The 18,901-nt window shown below is 39.8% G+C and overlaps 1 protein-coding gene across 1 annotated transcript in view; it reads left to right on the top strand.

Annotated features, from left to right (window-relative positions):
• Positions 1–6,117: 6,117 nt before the first annotated feature.
• The window catches only part of FGF12 (fibroblast growth factor 12), a 537,364-nt gene continuing 524,580 nt past the window's right edge, over positions 6,118–18,901 (top strand). The window contains exons 1-2 of the mRNA XM_087861515.1: positions 6,118–6,211; positions 6,372–6,515. Coding sequence (XP_087717641.1) covers positions 6,503–6,515 — 13 coding nt within the window. The 5' untranslated portion in view covers positions 6,118–6,211; positions 6,372–6,502. The remainder of the gene's footprint in view (positions 6,212–6,371; positions 6,516–18,901) is intronic.

The following is an 18,901-nucleotide window of genomic DNA, read 5'->3' as shown; positions in this document are numbered from 1 at the left end:
CAATGTAAATACTATGATACAAACAGACTATGGGTATACCCCAATACCTAGGGTAGTACCTGGTAGGTTCTCAATAAATATTTGTTTAATGAATTAATGACAGACTTTGGTTATATTGGTTGACTTTTTTAGGACTACTTATTCATATGCTGTTTTTACCAGAAAAATTTGAGCTTTCATATATTTGGAATTTGGGGGGCGGTGATCTAGGGTGAATAAATGGCTTCGTTGCAAATGATTACATGCCTTTGAGGCAGTATTTTTATTGTGCATCTTTTTTTTTTTTTAAGATTTATTTATTTATTTGAGAGAGACAGCATCCAGGAGAGGGGCAGAGGGAGAGAGAATCTTAAGCAGACTCCGTGCTGAGTAAGGAGCAGGACGAGGGGCTCGATCTCATGACCCTGAGATCATGACCCTGAGATCACAACCTGAGCTGAAACCAAGTGCCAGAGCTTAACTGACTGCACCACCCAGGTGCCCCTTATGGTGCATCTTTAGACTAAATAAAGCTTGGTGTACATTTTGTTTACTCTTATCACTAGAACTCAAGGATTGGGTTAGTCTTCATAATGACTCCAACAATATTTAAGAAGTTACTTTTGCATGTCATTTGCCATGTGATTTCTTATCCCCAGAGAGAAAAAAAGGCAATCAGTTGAAAAGTGTTGTTTCCCAATATTCTGTTTGGACTGATCATTTCGACCTGTGTGTACTTGGGACCTAAACCTTAATGAGATTGGCACACCCCATTTTAAGTGGGCATTATGCCAGTGTAACAGATGGGCCTTGAAACTGTCAGTTGATAGCTTGTGTATAAATCTCTAATATTGTCAAATGGACAAAGTCCTTAACAAGAAATGTCAAAAATGTTTGTCAGTTGGCTTCCAGATGCCTTACCCATGCATCATTACTCTGCCTCACCACTCTGCAGGTCTCTTTAGACTCTTATTAGTCTCCAGAGAATTCACTGTTAAAGCATGTGGATGAGTGATTCCTTGGCAAAATACACCCAGATGACCTATATTCTCTTCTGCCGTTTCTCATCTTTCATAGACTATTTCTTACCTTCATTACATACCTACAACAAGAATTACTTCTATTGAAACTTTATCACTTACCGTTTTCTTCTTATGAAGACTGTTCTTTCACCTTCACCCAAGAAAGAGAATGAAACACTCACACATAGTAGGTGATCAAGATAGGTTTGCCCTCTGAGAGATACTGCCTCATCTCCAGAGCATCATTATTCTCACATGGCTTTGCCACGCTGACTCCTCGTTTTTTTGTCCTTTGAAATTTCTGTCATCTACTTTATTCCTCCCTTTTTTTTTTTTTAAAGATTTTATTTATTTATTTGACAGAGATAGAGACAGCCAGCGAGAGAGGGAACACAAGCAGGGGGAGTGGGAGAGGAGGAAGCAGGCTCCCAGCAGAGGAGCCTGATGTGGGGCTCGATCCCGGAACGCTGGGATCACACCCTGAGCCGAAGGCAGACGCTTAAGGACTGCGCCACTCAGGTGCCCCCTCCCTTTTTTTATAACTAATTTCTTTCAGCTTCCTAGGCTCTTTGTGAAGGCATGGCCTTCCTATTAGCCTGCCTAAGAGATACTTGAACATAGCCCCGATTATTTATGGTCTTTGCTCAAGAGTAAACACTGAGCACATTTGTTAACTGCCTTGCGATAATCTTGCTGCCTCACTGGTCACTTATGACCCTGTTTATACTATCAGGATTGCTGATTGATGCTTTTCATTTGCCAAGTAAACTGGTTTTATGGTCATGGAAAAAGCATTATTTCATCCAACTCTTTCATTTACTCCTCAGGTATCAAATTAGATCTTCTAAGTTCCACACGCTATTCTAGATGCTGGAGATACAACAGTGAACAAATGGACATAGCCTTTGACCTCGTGGAGCTTACATTCTGGTGACAGTTTGGAACTGATACCCTCAGTAGAGACTGCCACCATTTTACAGTGAATACTCCTTTATAATGGTGAGTTGACTTCAGTATTGTCAACCAAAAAGAGTTCTAAATGGTCAGCTGTTATTTTTTATAATAGATCATGAGTTATAAATGATGAATAGTAAGAAAATAATGGAGCACAAAAAAAAGGTCACAAATTCCTCTCAATTTATATTCAGCACTCTGGAAGAACATAGTGAACATATGGAGGAAAAATTTATGCAAACTGGTAATTGATCTGACATATTAGCAAGGCTCTTTAAATTGTTAATTGTAACGTAATACATTGTTGTTTGTCAATTCAATCTTTATATTGTTTCTGTACATTCTAGTAAGAACCAAAGCTAGAGAATCTGAATATGCATACACAGCCGATCAATTACATGGGTTAGCCAGAAGTAGGCTGGAATGTCAATATTGGTGGTGCTACTCTTATTCAATGTGTAATATAAGTAATATGACTGTATTATTGTCCAAACTAGGACAGTTTTTGATGGTCAAATGGGGCACCCCAATATTAGGGATCTAGTCCCACCCAATTCTTGGCATTTTTAAATAAAAAATTACCAGGCTAGTAGTGTATTTCCCCTCTTCCAAGTTCATCATCAAATAAGTTCATTATAACTAGGCCATATGATTTCTTATTAACACTTTCAGAAAGCACTTCTGTCCTTAAATCCTTTTTCATTTCATATGTGTGTTGGGAGAGGGGTTAGATCCCTTTTTCCTTCCTCCCTCTCTCCCTCCCTCCCTTTCTTCCTCTTTCTTCTCTTTCTTTCTTTCTTTCTTTCTTTCTTTCTTTCTTTCTTTCTTTCTTTCTTCTTTCTTTCTTTCTTCTTTCCTTCCTTCCTTCCTTCCTTCCTTCCTTCCTTCCTTCCTTCCTTCCTTCCTTCCTTCCTTCCTTCCTTCTAGGATGAGGTATTTGAAGGTGTCTAGCTTCTTATTCTTAAAACCTATGGGTGGGCTAACTGCCGAACCTCTTCTGTGCTCCCACTATGCATAGTGTGATAATCTCTACCTTATACCTTACCATATCTTTGAAAATCAGTTATGCTTCTATCACCTTTAATAAGCTCTATGCTTCTGTAGGGCAGAGATCATGTTTTATTCATACTTAAACCTCTCTGTGCCTCTGGTTGCTCATCTTTAAAATACAGATAATAATAGTACTAACCCCATGGAGTTTTATAAAGATAAAATTAATTAAAACATTTGGAATCCTTATAATAGTGTCTGGCACATAAGCAGCTTTTAGTAATCGTAGTTCAATATTATTGTCATCATTATTTGTTATCACAGTGCCCGTAGTCAATGTCATATACACAAAAACATGTATACTACATATTATTAATTCATCAAACATTTATTAGTATTTCCTACATTCAAGACACTATATACTACCCGAATGAATCAGGAGTCTCTTTTTTAGTAAGGATGGAGAAGAGGAATAAGATATGCATATAAATAATTATAATACAAAATAGAAAGTAATAAGCAATCAAAGACAGGTAAAGATAGAGCAACACTGTTGTTTCTAATAGAGAACATTTTCAGATAATCTTGAGGAAAATATAAGATTTGCATATGTAGGCATTTGTGTTAGTGGTATAAGGAGGTAAAGATATTATAAGGATGACTATGTAAGTAAAGGTATGGAAAAGTAAAATCTTGAGGTTTGCTTAGAATAACAGCAAATATTGTCTAGGAGTTCAGTTTGGAGAAGACTTTAAAGGTAGTGTGGATTCAGATAATAAAAAGGTCTCAAATGTCAGACCACAGATTTTGCATTACATTTTATTTATTTTCTATTTAATAAAGCATCTGGGTTTTAAAAACTATGAATAAAAATAATGAAAATTCATGAACTAGGAGGTTCTCCTTGTTCCCTTTCAACTGCAGATAATGGGGAGGTGGCTATATAAGAAATCATCCTGGAGTAGATGGCTAGCTAGGCAGGACCCTTGGATTCTGAGCCTGGGTCTACTCTGTGACTCTTACCAAGTCAAGTACTCTTCCTGCCTCTCCATTTTTTTTTTTTTTAAAGATTTTATTTATTTATTTGACAGAGAGAGAGAGAGAGAGAGAGAGACAGCCATCGAGAGAGGGAACACAAGCAGGGGGAGCGGGAGAGGAAGAAGCAGGCTCATAGCAGAGGAGCCTGATGTGGGGCTCGATCCCATAACGCCGGGATCACGCCCTGAGCTGAAGGCAGACGCTTAACCGCTGTGCCACCCAGGCCCCCCTTTGCCTCTCCATTTGTAAAGAGGTAAATATTAAGTGTGTGTATAGATGGTTCTAAAATTATCTTCTTTCCTGAAACTTTTGAGAGGGAAAGTACATATAATGGGTACAGTATTAGGAGCAGAAATTATTTATCCCAATGAAATAGGTGATTGTTCTTTAGGAAAAACTAACTCTACCCTCACCCTTATTCTACTTCCTAAGCCTATCAAATTTTAAAGAAACCCCGAGTTTTGTGATTTTTCCACATATTTACTTGGGCATGCAATGGGAGAGCCTAAACGTTAGTAGGCCCTAGGTTGCGGCCTCTGCAATGCCATACTTGAATGTTTTAACTCCCCAGTGCTGAATGGAGGCAGGCTTTGCTCAGCCACAGCAGTTTAGCAGGAGTCCTCCCCTAATAAATGTCCATGTTTGGCTGAACCCTCATGATTAATATTTGTAATCATGGCCCTAAGGCATTGGAAAATCTCAGGATGCTTTCTGAATCACCAGAAGCCTGAATTATAGTCTGCCTCAGGTTTCTTGTTGGGAGTATATTTTATTGTATTTCGATGTGTTGAAAATTGGGATTAGAAGTTTACTGTGGAGGTGGGGCGCCTGGGTGGCTCAGTCGTTAAGCGTCTGCCTTCGGCTCAGGGCGTGATCCCAGCGTTCTGGGATCGAGCCCCACGTCAGGCTCATCCTCTGGGAGCCTGCTTCTTCCTCTCCCACTCCCCCTGCTTGTGTTCCCCCTCTCACTGGCTGTCTCTCTGTCAAATAAATAAATAAATAAATAAAATCTTAAAAAAAAAAAGTTTACTGTGGAGGGATCTTTGTGTTATCTGTAGTATATGATTAATCTGCACATCTCTCTCCTTAACCATTCCAGATAACAGAGTGTTCTAGATTTGTTTTTATGCCTGAGAATAAGACATATTCTCAAGGAGAGAGTATTCTCTCAGGAGAATTTGGACTATTGAAAAAAAAGATAATAAGTACGTATTTTTTTTCCTACTAAACATTTTGCAGATGAAATATGGTGTGGGCTTTAAAAAATACTGTGATAAGAAAGTGGTACTTGAAGGGATTTTTGGCTTTGCAACCTTCCCTAGAACCTCATGCAAGAAAAACACTCTTCTTCTGCACTTTGATGAAAATGATTACATACGTAGTTTTAAAGTACATATTATCAATGAGGTGACTCCCCACCTTTGGGGACTTTGCTTCTTGGTAGATTGTTGAAAAGAAGCTAAAAAGAACACCTCACAATGGCCTCAGTGGCTTCGTTGAGAGAACTTCAGAAGCGCTAGAGCCTCATGGAACAGTTTTGAGGTGGAGGCCAAAGAGATCTCAGGGAAGCCAGCAAACTCTGAATCTGAGTAGCAAAGAAGCGGGAGAATATTAACCTTTAGTAGCTCCAGGAGGACTCCTACCTTATCCCCGAAAACAAAACAAAACAAAACAAATAGGGGAATGCAAAGAGAAATATAAAGTCGGGGGAAGTGGGTAGAGGAAGGGGAAACATACACCTGAAAAGTTACTGCAGCAACTAGAAAGAGAACCCCAAACTGTGACCACTGAATAGGATTCGTAAATCTCCTCTTCTTTTCTCCCTTCTGCTTCTGAATAAGACCATACCCAGCTCAGAGACCCTAGGCTCCTCTAAGGCTTCCGTAATCCATCCTGGAAAATCGTTTGGGACTGATGCACAATCCCAATCCAATCCATTTTCTAGTTTGCAAAGGAAAATCCGGTCCGGCGTTTATTTTTAGCAGCGTTTCCCTGTGACCAAATGCTACAGCTCTTCAGCTGGGATAACTGAGGACCCTATTGGGGAGAGAGGCGAAGGGGGCGGGGGAGCGGGAGGCGGTGAAAAGGGGAGGGGGGAGGCCCTGCGCATGCGTGCCAGCGCCCATGCAAATCTGCTGTACATCCAGAGAGCAAAGTGGGATGATCTGTCACTACACCTGCAGCACCACGCTCGGAGGACAGCTCTTGCTCGCAGCTTCCAGACCCAGGTAAAAAAAAAAAAAAAAAAAATAGGAGCGGGCACCGTGCATGCATTTCAATATCAGATGCGCGTCTCAGCCTATTCCCTGTAGAGGCAATCTGCTGCTGCTGCTAAGTGTCCTTTGGTGGCTGATTGCGCTTCAAGGTTTAAGAAATCCCATCTTTCAGGAAGCCTGAGGGGAAGGAAGGAAGTGCGGGCGAAAAATCATCAGATTGGCTTCCCAGATTTGGGAATCTGAAGCGGGCCCACATCTTCCGGCCAACTTCCATTGAACTTCCAGCGCTCGAAAGGGACCGAAATGGAGAGCAAAGGTATGTGGTTGTCCCCATCGGGGGACTTCCCGCTGCATGTGCGTGTGGCCCGGGCAGTCCTCAGCGAGGGGACTGCAGTGCTTGGGGAGCGAGCATCATACTAGGTCGATAGGAGGAGATGCTATGTCCGTTGCAGCACCAGGGGAGTGTGGCAGGAAGGCGACTTCTTTTTAACTCCCACAGCTTGGAAGACAGTGTTTAATACTCCATCAGTTGCGTAGTGAAGTGTGATGAGTTTTTTTTTTTTTTTTTTCTTTTTGGGTGGGTGGGGGGGAGAGTCTTTAGATGGTGGGGGAGGAGAGAGATGTTGGTAAAGCAGTTTCTTTTCTGTAGAATGGATGGGCTCAAATAAATATATTTCATTTGCTTTAGGATTGCTGACAGGCGTGTTTGTATCTGATATCCAATAATGCATTGCTATAAAAAAATGTTTGGATTTCTCCACCCCCACCCCATAAAGATGGTATTTCTGGGCGTGTATGACCACATCCTACTGCATTTTGAATATATATCAGCAGAGAAATTGGGTCTATTTGAAACAGTGTGCGTTAGAACTGACCTCTAAGGAGAACAGTGTATCGGAGTACTGCTTGGCTCCCAAGCATGATGCATTTACTAGTTCTGGACATGTATATATTAATATTCTCCTCATAAGCAAATCTGCATACTCTACACACACGAACTGGTAAATGAACTGTAAAAATCAACTTGTGATGGCATATTTAACACACATAAACAAAATGACTATTACAATTGTAAGGTTGGATATCCTTTGGGTTTAACTCCATCTATGCAGGTTTCTTCTTCCTCCTCCTCCTCCTCCTCTTCCTCCCCCTAAAACACCCACGAGGTTGCAAGAACCTTGAGTGATGTGGTCAGATATCCAGTAGGAACATTGGATGTATTTAATTCTGGTGAAATCAGAAGAAATGATGTCAACTTTTATGAAACTATATTCATTACCCAGAACTCGAGAAGCTATATTTGAAACAAGGTTTTATTTTTAAACCAGGAATGTCAGTCATCGTGGTAATGTGCTCAGGATCAGGGAGTGGTGGTGGGTTACCTATTTCTGAGCTGATTAATAAAAATGGAGTGTTGAATGATAGCAGGTATGTGTTCAATAAAGTATTTTAAGTATTTAATTAGAAGACTTAAGTATGTGAACCTAGGTGAGCATTTACAGTATGAAAAGAACTGAATTAACATGGATTTAGACTGGTTGGCAATTTTCAAAGTAGACAAATTATTCTTACGATTTGCTGATGGGCATTTCTGTGGTCGACAATGATGCACATAATGAGAGAATCCATGTCTCTCTATACATGAGGCATATATTTATTAACCCTATCGTGTAATCCATTTTTAATTGAGAAGCCAGTTTTAACTCATAGAGGTCTGTAATATTCTAGTTGATTAAGTATTTCTGGCACATAAATTAACAGAGAGAGTATCATTTTACTCTAAAGCAGTTTTTTTTTTGTACTTAGATGACACCTGCTATTTGGTTATTAAACTTGGTTATTTGGCAAGGGTTCTTAGTAACACTTTTGCCTCCAATTTATACACTAATCCTTGGTCCATCATATAAAAAGGATGTATCTCTTAGCGATAATTTTTTATTTCCCTTCTTTGCCCATAAAATATGCTACATGTCACTCAAAGTTCCAGGTGATTTAAGTCTCAGATTGATAACAGTACTGTTCTAGCTATTAAGTACTGCCAGTCTTGGGAATTTGGAATAGAGAAAAGAATCTCAGAAATATATCTGGGAAAAATCAGGCCAGAAGTTCTATGCCAATCCGGAGTGCAGTGATACAGGCGTGATTCACAGTACTGACCCAAACGCAATGAAGAATTTTTTCCCCAAGCCAATACTGTGGTCATTTTGCAGAGGTAGCATAATTAGCTCAGGTAAAAGACACACTGAAAGTCCTTATGCATTTAGTTCTTAGACTTCCTTTATAAAACTGAATTAGCCAGGTAGTGATCATATTAAGAATGGCTAATTACTTACACACTGGCCTCACTTTCTAAGTTGATGCAAATGGCACAGCTAAAAACGGTTGCTAACTTGAAATTTTTATTAGAGAACAAAGAAAAAGAGTATATTAGGAGGAGTGTATCCATATCTTATTCTAATCGGTGTGTCTTTCATACTTTATGCTGTCTTGTGCAAACTTCTTCCCCCAGCAGATTTCAATTTAATTCTAGGAAGACATTCTCCAATGTAAGTACATATAATTTTTTCCCCCCACTGGAAACTCTTTTAACATAGATTCAAAGAGTGTTATTGCATGATTCAGTTGAAGGTTCAAGAGTTCTCCATTTCAGAAAGGAATCTAATGGCCCAATTAATTTTAAATCTCGTTGCCAGACTTTGACAACCTTCACATTACCTCCAGCATTTGAAAACCTTGCTTAGAACACTTGTCCAGAGTCTCCAGCAGAACATCAGTTATTTACAAATAAGATAACATTTTTTTGCTCCCTTACTTACTGCTTTCCATCACTTCCTATCATCCAGGGTAAGGAGGAGAGGAAAATAAATCAATTGACCTAGTAATCAATCATGATCTAATTTCAGAGATCTTTATGCACCATGATAATTAATATTGCCTCAAAGATTTGGGTTGGTGCGCAGTCTGACCAGCTTTGACAGAATTTGTGCCTTGCACTGGTTCATGGACTTTGCTGTACATTCGAATCCCCTGGCATGCTTCTTTTTTTTTTTTTTTAAAGATTTTATTTTTTTATTTGACAGAGATAGAGACAGCCAGTGAGGGAGGGAACACAAGCAGGGGGAGTGGGAGAGGAAGAAGCAGGCTCCTAGCGGAGAAGCCTGATGTGGGGCTCGATCCCACAACGCCGGGATCACGCCCTGAGCCGAAGGCAGACGCTTAACCGCTGTGCCACCCAGGCGCCCCCCCTGGCATGCTTCTTAAACATCCTCATGCCCAGCCAAACCCATCCCAGTAACATCAGAATGCTGAGGAGTGAGAGAGGCACAGGTATTATTTTTTTTGAAAGATGCCAGGTGCAGCAATGTTTGGGAACCACTCATTGAGCCTCTTGGTAACCAAAATGTGATTTGAAAACTCAGCTTTTTAGAACCTCTGGATCTTTACTCCAGGCTTATTGAACGAGAATCTGATTTTTAATAACATCCCCAGGTAATGTACATGCACGTTGAGTTGGAGAAGCATTGATTTAGGGTTAGGAAGGAGGTTCTTTGTCCCTCTCTCTCTTTTCTACTTTTTTCCCTTTTCTGCCTGCCCCACATCTGTTCTTTGTCTAGTTACGTTCTCCACCCCAGACTGGCATATTAGAAACACCTGTGGAGCATTTAAAGCATAAAGATGCTTTGGGCACCCCTCGAGGCACTCTGATTTAATTGCTTCTGGAGTGGGACCTGGGTGTAGGTATTTTTAAAAAGCTCCCCAGGTGATGCTAATGGGTAGCCAGACTCAACCACTGGTCTAGGCCCTTGCTACTCCAGGTGTGGTCCATAGACAAGTAGCATTAACATCATCTGGGATGCAGAACCTCAGGCCCTACCCTAGACTTACTGAAGTAAATATGCCTTTTAGGAAAATCTGCTGGTCATTTGCATGCACATTAAAGTTTAAGAAGCACTGGTCTAGATCTTAGGGGACTGACTGTATCTAAGACTGCCACTTCAGTATAGAGGAGTGATATCCTCGAATCAATACAGAAGCTCCTGGATATGTGATCATGTTATAAGTCTTTGGTTGCTTTTGGAATGAATGGAGATGAGATGCAAAAGAAATTGCTTGCTTCATAGATCAGAAAATGGACTCACTTTTAGATACCCTCTCTGCTCTTCCTCACGCCGTTTACTTTCAACCCCTGATAATCTTTAAACACTTATTCTGTAGGTTCAATCTGAGCTTCTGACAATGTCCCTGGTATTAACCCAGGGTAGTGTGATGTTAGACTGCTTAAATCAAGGTGCATCTCAGAGTGAATATAGCCTTAGCCTCTTCCCATGGTCATATGTCCCTGTTCAACTCTTTTGAGATTCATTTTATGTACCCCTTGCTCCATAAAATCTTCCCTGACCTCCCTCACATCTAATTAGTATTTTGTTGGCATACTTTATATGACTTAAGTACTTTTTTTCCCTCATGTAATGCATTTCCTATAATCCGCATTGCAATTTTTGTGTTTTTTTATTTACTTAATATTTGTTGAGCATCTGGTAGATTCTCAATGTGCTTACTCCTGAGACTGTAAAAGAACACCAAGATGCAGTTTCTGATCTTAAAGATCTCCCTTCATGTCTCCACTAATAGATTAACCTTCTTGTGGGCATCATCTGAACCTAACATTCCTGTAGCTGGCCAGGTGCCTGCTTCAGATAAAATGTTTTTCTTTACAGTAGGTTACATATGTTGAATTGAATGGTCTTACTTAGTTTACCATGCCATGTTCATGCATCCAGGAGATGGTAAATTGGGAAAGGTGAAGGATGTTTGGCTACCAGAAACATCGGTTTGATTCCAGACCAAGGAAGGCAGTGACCTGACCTGCTTTCTCTGTAGAGAGCTGCACATGTATTCCCAGTGAAGATTCAACTCTGTTCTGGGTTTCACACCAATCATTAGAGTTGAATAGGGGCCTGAACCAATATATTGAAGGCATAGAACAGTCATTTCTCTGAACCAGGATGGTCCACTCTGCAGGAGAGAAAGGAAACGTATATGTAGTAACTAGTTTAGCAGGGCTGGGAAGTGATTTTAAGAAAAGCTATTTTGTGGTTAAAAAAGAATCCAAAACTCTGAGGCCATTGTGGTGGGATAAGTAAGATATAAAGCAGTAAAAAACATAACAGAATAGGCATTGGGCATAGGAGATCCCTGTTCCTACCCTGGCTCTCATATGTAACCTTGCAAATCATTTTCCCTCTCTGAGTCTCTTGACTCTTAAATAGTAAAGGGAGTTCATTTCATTTAATTCAAAATATTTACTTAGTTGCTGCATTGTTCCAAGCACATTATTAAATGCAGGGGATGGGGATAGAAATAGTGCACTAGCTTGCCCTCTGGAAGTTTCCAGTCTATGGACACATGGACAGGCTCAAGAGCTGTCGATTTCCATCATCGTGTGTGTTTTCCTCATTCGTTTTTCAGAGTTCTAATCGTTGCCCAGGAGGCTACAATATAAAGTCTTTCATGATTCATGGCCTCTATAGAAGCACTTAACATTCCACAGCAACAGTGCCTACCTTTTGTTCCCCCTTTGGTTTATTGAAACAAAATTGCTGTGTGGGGAAAACATTCTGAACTCAAGCTATGTATCTATTCTAAAAGTGGCTCTCACCGACCAGCTACCTTGCTAGTAACTTATCGTGTGACTTAGGTGCTTATCATGAGGCATGTTAACATTAGGAAGGAGTCCTGACGTGCCCGGGAGTGTCATCCCCTTATCTCTGTCTTGTTATGCCTTTAAGCTTCTGAAGTACTGACCCTACTGGGTATGGTGTTCTGTACCCACTAAGTGGCCAATCGTGATATACTAGATTTTCTGACTTGTCACATACTAGCAGCGATAAATAACATTCATGAGACATTTTGTATTCTTTCATAGGGCTTTTAATATATCTCATCTCCCTTCAAATCTGGTGGTTGGGCATTTTAACTGCATTTTAGAGATAACAAAACAGAGGCTCAGAAAGACTAAGTGACTTAGGCAACTCCTCTTATCTTTGTTTCTCTGTAAAACAAGAATTATTGCACCTACCCCAAACCCCACACCATACTATCATGATTCTGAAATGAAACTCATACCAATAAAGCATGTAGAGTTGCTTGGAATCATTGTCTTTTGGTATTACTAGCTCTGTTTGTCTTTTCATGAGGATATGAGATCCTGGAGGGGAGAGACTGGTCTTTCGCCCCCTTTGTAGCTTTAGCAGCAAGTCTACCACATAGACGCTCAACAAATCTTCCCTGTTGACTTCGGCCAAAGCTTTCATTTACTAAAAGGGATTTCTTTTGTGCATATTCTGTATTTCTGTAGGAACTTCTCAAATACCTGAATTTGTCTTTGTTTTGCTGGGACTCAGTTATGAGGCAGTTATATAACATCTTATGGGTTTGGGGATGGAGATGCATTAGGTCAAGTATCACACCTTGAATGGGTTTCAAACACTGACTGCGTGAAATCTGATGACTAATAGCGTTCTCCATCAGAGGTACACATCAGAATCATTGGGTAGACGTGGGACATGGGACTGGGATATTAAGAAGCACCTCAGTTGATTAAGGTATTCACTCTCAATTATGAATCAATAGATAAGCCACAGGCGATTAATGTGAAACCATAACATGTACCTCAGTCTTTTATCAGGAACACTATAGGGCTCCTACTACCTGGATCTTGACTGTTATTATCTTTAGTGTTAAGAGAGTGACATGTAGACAAGAGACCTAATTCCTATACTACAGGCTCGGGATAGCAAATAGACAGGTCAATAGATGGTGAGTGTCTGAGCCCAAAGAGACAGATCATTTTCCTTTTCCCCAAGATCATCATCTTCATCTCTGCATTGGTATCCTTGCATTCAGAACATGGTGGATTTTTCCCCCCAGGATCTACGTCTATACTTCTAATTTTAGTTTGCTCTTCTCTCCAGTTACTTTTTGAAACAATCTCTGTCTCCTTGTCTTTGGGAATGTGGGACTCCCACCCTCGGGTAGTATTTTGTTGCTGTGATGAAACTGACGGCACTTTGGAAGAAGTCCCAAAGGACACCTGTTGCTCTTCCACAGACCCTTGTTTTTTCTTTTTTTCCTTTTTTTAAAGGTATATACTGGCTTTTTAGCTAATACAAACCCCACCAGTAGTGATTCAGAGAGCACGGATAATTGAAAGTGGGCTTTAAACTCTGCAAAAGATGGAAAGGAAGCTGTTTTTGTTTCTGTTTCTGGACTGCCAGTAGCCTGAGAAGCAACCCAAAGGGACTCGACTGTAAAAAGCACCACCACCACCACCCAGAAGCTTTCGGAGGCCATTCAGAAGACAACTAAACACATCAAAGATTCCCTTAACCAGGAGGCGGGAGGAAGCAGCAATGCCAATCTGCCAATAATGTGTCCATCTCTCCCTACCGCATTCATTCCTACAGTTATCACCATGTGAGACAATCTGGTTTTTCTTTAATCCTCAAATACTGATAATATTCAAATAGGTCGAGCAAACCTTGACACAAGGTGAATTGGGAAATTCCTTTTCAACTTTTTGGAAACCAAAAACCTAGATATGTTTTTGACTTCAAAAAAAAAAAAAGACATAATTATTCTAATTGTTAAAATCTGCTAAGTTTAAAATTAGATTATTTATGCAGTTTTCTGCTAAGGCACTTCTTTCATTTCAAAATATTTTTAACATTTCTAGTACTATTTAAAATTGAATTTGATTTATTTCTTTTTCTCTTCTGGGATTTAAAGGAGAAACATTCGCTATGTGTCAAGAGATAGGTTGCCATCTAAATCACACTTGATTTGCAAGTCTACAAACGATTTAAAATGAGATGTCATCGGTACTTTTGGTACTTTTTACCTGTGGACTTTGCGTCAGCCTCAGTGTAAAAGGCAAAGTGAAAATGCAAATAGAGCAAAACCCTGAGTAATACTGAGGCAAGGGAGACAATCAAACAGGAGGGGAGACAGGTGAGGGGATGGACTAAGTGGGTGCTGGGGATTAAGGTATGCACTTGTGATGAGCCCTGGGTATTGTATGTAAGTGATGAATCACGAAATTCTACTCCGGAAACCAACGTTGTACTGTATGTTAACTAACTGGAATTTAAATACAAACTTGAAACAAAAAATAAAGTACTTTGATTATAACAACAACAACACTAATATTGGATTCTAGTCCCTGTATTCAGTGGAGAAAACTGGGGAACAATCTCTCCCTTCTCCTGTCTGCAGCTCAGAGTCCTAAGCCTTTTTTTTTTTTAAACTCTATTTGCCTATTGATTTCTACTTTTTTATTACAAAGAAACTGCTTTTTCCGCTAGTTCCTCTTCTTCCTTTACTTCATTCTTTTTAGGCTTGACATCTATGGAAAATAAAACATGGTGGTCATAACAACCACATTAATTTTTAAGGACCCATTGTAGGTTTGAGCTAGCTTTTTAATACTGTGAGTTGTGTGACTACGTTGCTGGGTCTATAACCGAGCCGAGCAGTTAACTTGGTTCCAAGTGAGAAAGCACTAAGCTGAGGAAGAGCATTGCTACTTGGCTGGCATTTGTAGATTGCATGATTGTGACCACATATACGCTCAGGTATGTCTGACTTGAAGGGGGGCTGAGGGCAAAGACCCTGGCTGGGGAGTCTGAAGACTTGCACTTGAGTCCTTATTCTCACCCAACTCATAATGTGAGGTTGAGCTGGTTACTTCCTTTCTCTGTTCTTGTTTCTCCATCTGTGAAACAAGGGTGGATTAGAGGCAAGATTCATCTAACCTCTGGAATTGTCAGAACCAACATTTGTGAGGTATTTATGTAGGGACTACGGTGGGTAAATTCTGTTTAAGGATTTATGGTTGGTGCCTCTGTCTCTCCTATTTCTTTGGCCGAGTGACATTTTTGCTCAGCAGATCGTACGTTACGGCTTTATAACTTCTTTCTTTTACCCTCACATGTGTCTTCTTTACAATTAAGGTTAGTTTATTTATACATCAGTCATATGTGAAGTTGATTTGGTAGATATGGTTTTCTCCTGTCTCCCAACCTAACCAGCACCTCACCTCTAAGAAAAGGAAAGACAAACAGAATGAAAGAAATCCAAGTGCTGAGTGTTTTAGTGGCATAATAGAAGGAGATTTGATTTTCTTTTAGCTCTCAATCAGCAGTAATATATTATTCAAAAACAATTGCACTTAGTCCTTCAATCTTCAAATAATTTAAAAACCGATAACTATCTCTTCTGATATTTGATTGGCTACTGATCATTTTAGATAGAAGATACATTTTTGCTTTCAGATGAAAGCTATCCAAAGTCTAAGAGTTTCATGGTTAGTAAGCTGAATTTCTTGATTTCACAAAGAATGAAATATAGTGATGGGTGGAATATTTAACAGGCATTAATGTGTTGATGAACATGTGCTATAATCAGAAATACTTGTGATATCATGATACTTACAAAAGACAGTGATGTGGTTATATGTACTGAGTACATTAATGTAAAATGTGTATGTCCGTGGACAAACAGTTGATAGTAATATGCAGAAAATGGCAATATTTGGGTAGTGATAATTGGATTTTGAATGGATTTATTCCCCATTTTCAAATTTTTCACCAATATTTAAGTTTGTTTTTTTGTTTTTAAATAAAGCATAGGTACACTTGGTATTGGGCTCAGTGATAAACTTTTAAACAGATCTACTCAAACTTAATTCAAGCAAATCTCTCTATATTTCATGGTTTTATGCTTTATTCATGTGAGACATTGAAAGGACGTTTGAAGAGGGGTGCCTGGGTGGCTCAGTCAGTTAAGGGTCCGGCTCTTGGTTTCAGCTTAGGGTCATGATCTCAGGGTCCAGAGATCAAGCACCGGGTTGGTCTCTACGCTGTGGAGCCTGCTTGGGATTCTCTCTCTGCTCCTCCCTCACCTGCGCACACACATGTGCTCTTTGCCTCTCTCTCTCTAAACAACAACAACAAAAAGAAGATAGGACATTTGAAGAGATTACTGTGTTTTGAAATAATGCTTATGTAGTTTTTGCTCTGTACCAAGCACTGTCTTTTACATATATTGACTCATTAAATCCTAATAACAATCCAGTGAGTCATACACTATTGTTATTCCTATTTTAGGGAGTAGAAAAACCAGGCATAGAGACTTTGAGTAACTTGCCCGGATCACATAGCTAGGAAGTGGCAGACTGGCTTCTTAGTCTGTAAGTTTAACCCCTACTGAACATCTACGACTCATTTTGCTCTAGTCTGTTAAGTCAGTTAACCTTCCTTTGTTACTGAAAAACTAGCCCAGATCTGCACACACATGTGAAATGTGTACATTTCATTAACCTTTAGCATGCCTGATCTCTGTAGGCTCAGGTAGGTCTCACCTGAGGCTGTTCAGGGGGCCTTATGGCAGAGACTCTGGGCCAATGAGAGCCGATGTAGGGCATCGCTAGGAGTTCTTGCCTGCTATCAGGTAGGTATGAGAAAGAGCTCTCTGCTCTTGTGTGCCTTCTGTTGACTTCCAAACCCAAGGTTTTAAGGAAGCATGGGGTTACAACCTCCCCCCCCCTTTTTTTCCCCTCATCTCACCTCAAAAAATTGTCCTGCCTCTCTGGGAAGCTCAGTGGTATGGTAGAAAGATTATAAGACATACAATTAGCAACTTGTTAATCCCTCCGACTTGGGCAAGATCTATCTCTGTGTCTTTGCCTTCTCATTTGTACCATGTCTCTTTTAAATTAATGGGACAAGGAAAGAAAATATATATAAAGAACCAAGCATAAAATCAGTACTCAGTAATAATAGCTCTTGCTGTTGTGGTTATTGTTTGACCCTTAGGCTTACTACTTCCTCTGTTCCTGAATGAGGCTGCATTCTTATCTCAAACTCTCCATTATCATGTTAGCCTGGTTCCAGGGAACTAGATGCAGCTTCTGATGTCCTTCACACCATAGGAGCATTCCTGATACATGACAGGACTCCTACTTGATGCTGGAAGCTACTACCTGTGTTGCTCGTAGTGCCATATTCCTTCCCCAGTCATTCCCCTCCTCCTCCTTTGACATGAGCTTGTGATGGGTCTGGAATTGGTTCCACTCCTCCCCATTCTTCTTTAGACTGCTGACCTTGCTACCTTCAGGAGTTTTCTCCTTTATCTTACCTAATTTCTGCTCACTCATTTTTCTCTGCTTGAGCACCAGAATGCCACGCAACTGTGGTGTATGGTTCAAAATGATAGTTTTTAAGACATATTGTTTATATAACACTATAAAAATTAAAGAGTAGTGATACTGATTGGTTAATCCACTGCTTTTTTTAAAATCAGAATTTTACTAATTTGTTTCCATTGTCTGGCCTAAAGTGAAGTCCAGTTTCCTCAGGTTGTGTAGACAACCTAGTCTAAGGTTCTCTTGTACGTTGCTATTGAATATAGAAATCAATGTGTATTTTGCTGATTCTTGAGGAATGTTAGAATAAGGGATCACGGGTAGCATTCTTATGAGGAAAACCTATACCTTAAAAGAGTAAGCAAGATTATTCCTAGAAAATCACCCCAGTACAAACACACTGATTAGTTAGTTAATACAAAGTTGTTACTAATAATGTAAACAAATACACATGTATACAAATAATAGGTTTTGGATGTATCCATTTATCTGTGCCGTGCAAATTGCTTGCCATTGGGATTAAAAATGAAAAAAGACAGTTTCTGACCTCATGGAGACCTCAAAGACAAGCTTTTGAAGGTAGACACCACAGAAGTCTGGGAAGAGCTGACAGCTGGGAATGCATGTGAAAACTTAGATTCAATTTTAAATTTTCTTGTAATATCATATCTTCTGTGTGGATTGCTCTGGCTAGGTGTTAACAGGCCAGGAACCAATGACTATGACAAGGTTTCTACCCTTTGCTATCACACCAGATATAGAAATATAATCTGTGGGAATACAGAGAAGGGAGTTGGCATTTGAGCTGGGTCTTGCAGAAGGGATGGAACGGAAACACTGGTAAAGTATTCCAGGCTAATGGATTAGTAGAAGCAAAGGCATAGATTCATTGGTAAATGTGTTGCAACTAGGAAAACATTAAGTGGTTGGTTGATTCATTCATCTAGCAAATATTTGTCATGCTGGATACTGTTCCAGGTGCTGAATATAGTAGTGACAAGACAAAGTCCCTGCCCTCATGAAGCAGGTAGGTTTGGGTACAGGATGAATCATGAAAGATTGGAGGTAAATTGTGGAGGCCTATTACAAATTACATAATGTAGGTGATGATAACTTACGTTTCAAAAACATTAATTAATATAATTGTCTTTAAAGTTAGAGTCCCAGGGCTTTTAGAGTATAATTCTACTTGCAAAGCTTCAATTATTCCCTAGCTTTTCAAGAAAACATCCACTTTACAAAGCAAGGCACACCTGTAAGCCCACTGCCATAGCCAGAGAAAACACTATGATCCAGTATTTCACTCTATGACTTGGCAGTCTCTGATGCTGAGACACTTCCCTTGCTTAATGGAACAGTGAATGTCATTTCTGTTCACTTTTGGTTCTCAATCCCCTGAAGTTTTTGCATTGAAAATTACAGATTGGCCTTTAGGAGAAAGGTTCAGAGAAGCTTTTTGAAATATGTCAGGTTCAAAAATTGCTCCTTGAAGGTCTGTA

Source organism: Ursus americanus, chromosome 4, assembly GCF_024610735.1.
Source record: "Ursus americanus isolate L20-20 chromosome 4, mUrsAme1.1.p, whole genome shotgun sequence".
Taxonomy (NCBI): domain Eukaryota; kingdom Metazoa; phylum Chordata; class Mammalia; order Carnivora; family Ursidae; genus Ursus; species Ursus americanus.
Note: the sequence above shows the minus strand (reverse complement) of the source record. Positions and strands in the feature narration are given on the sequence as shown.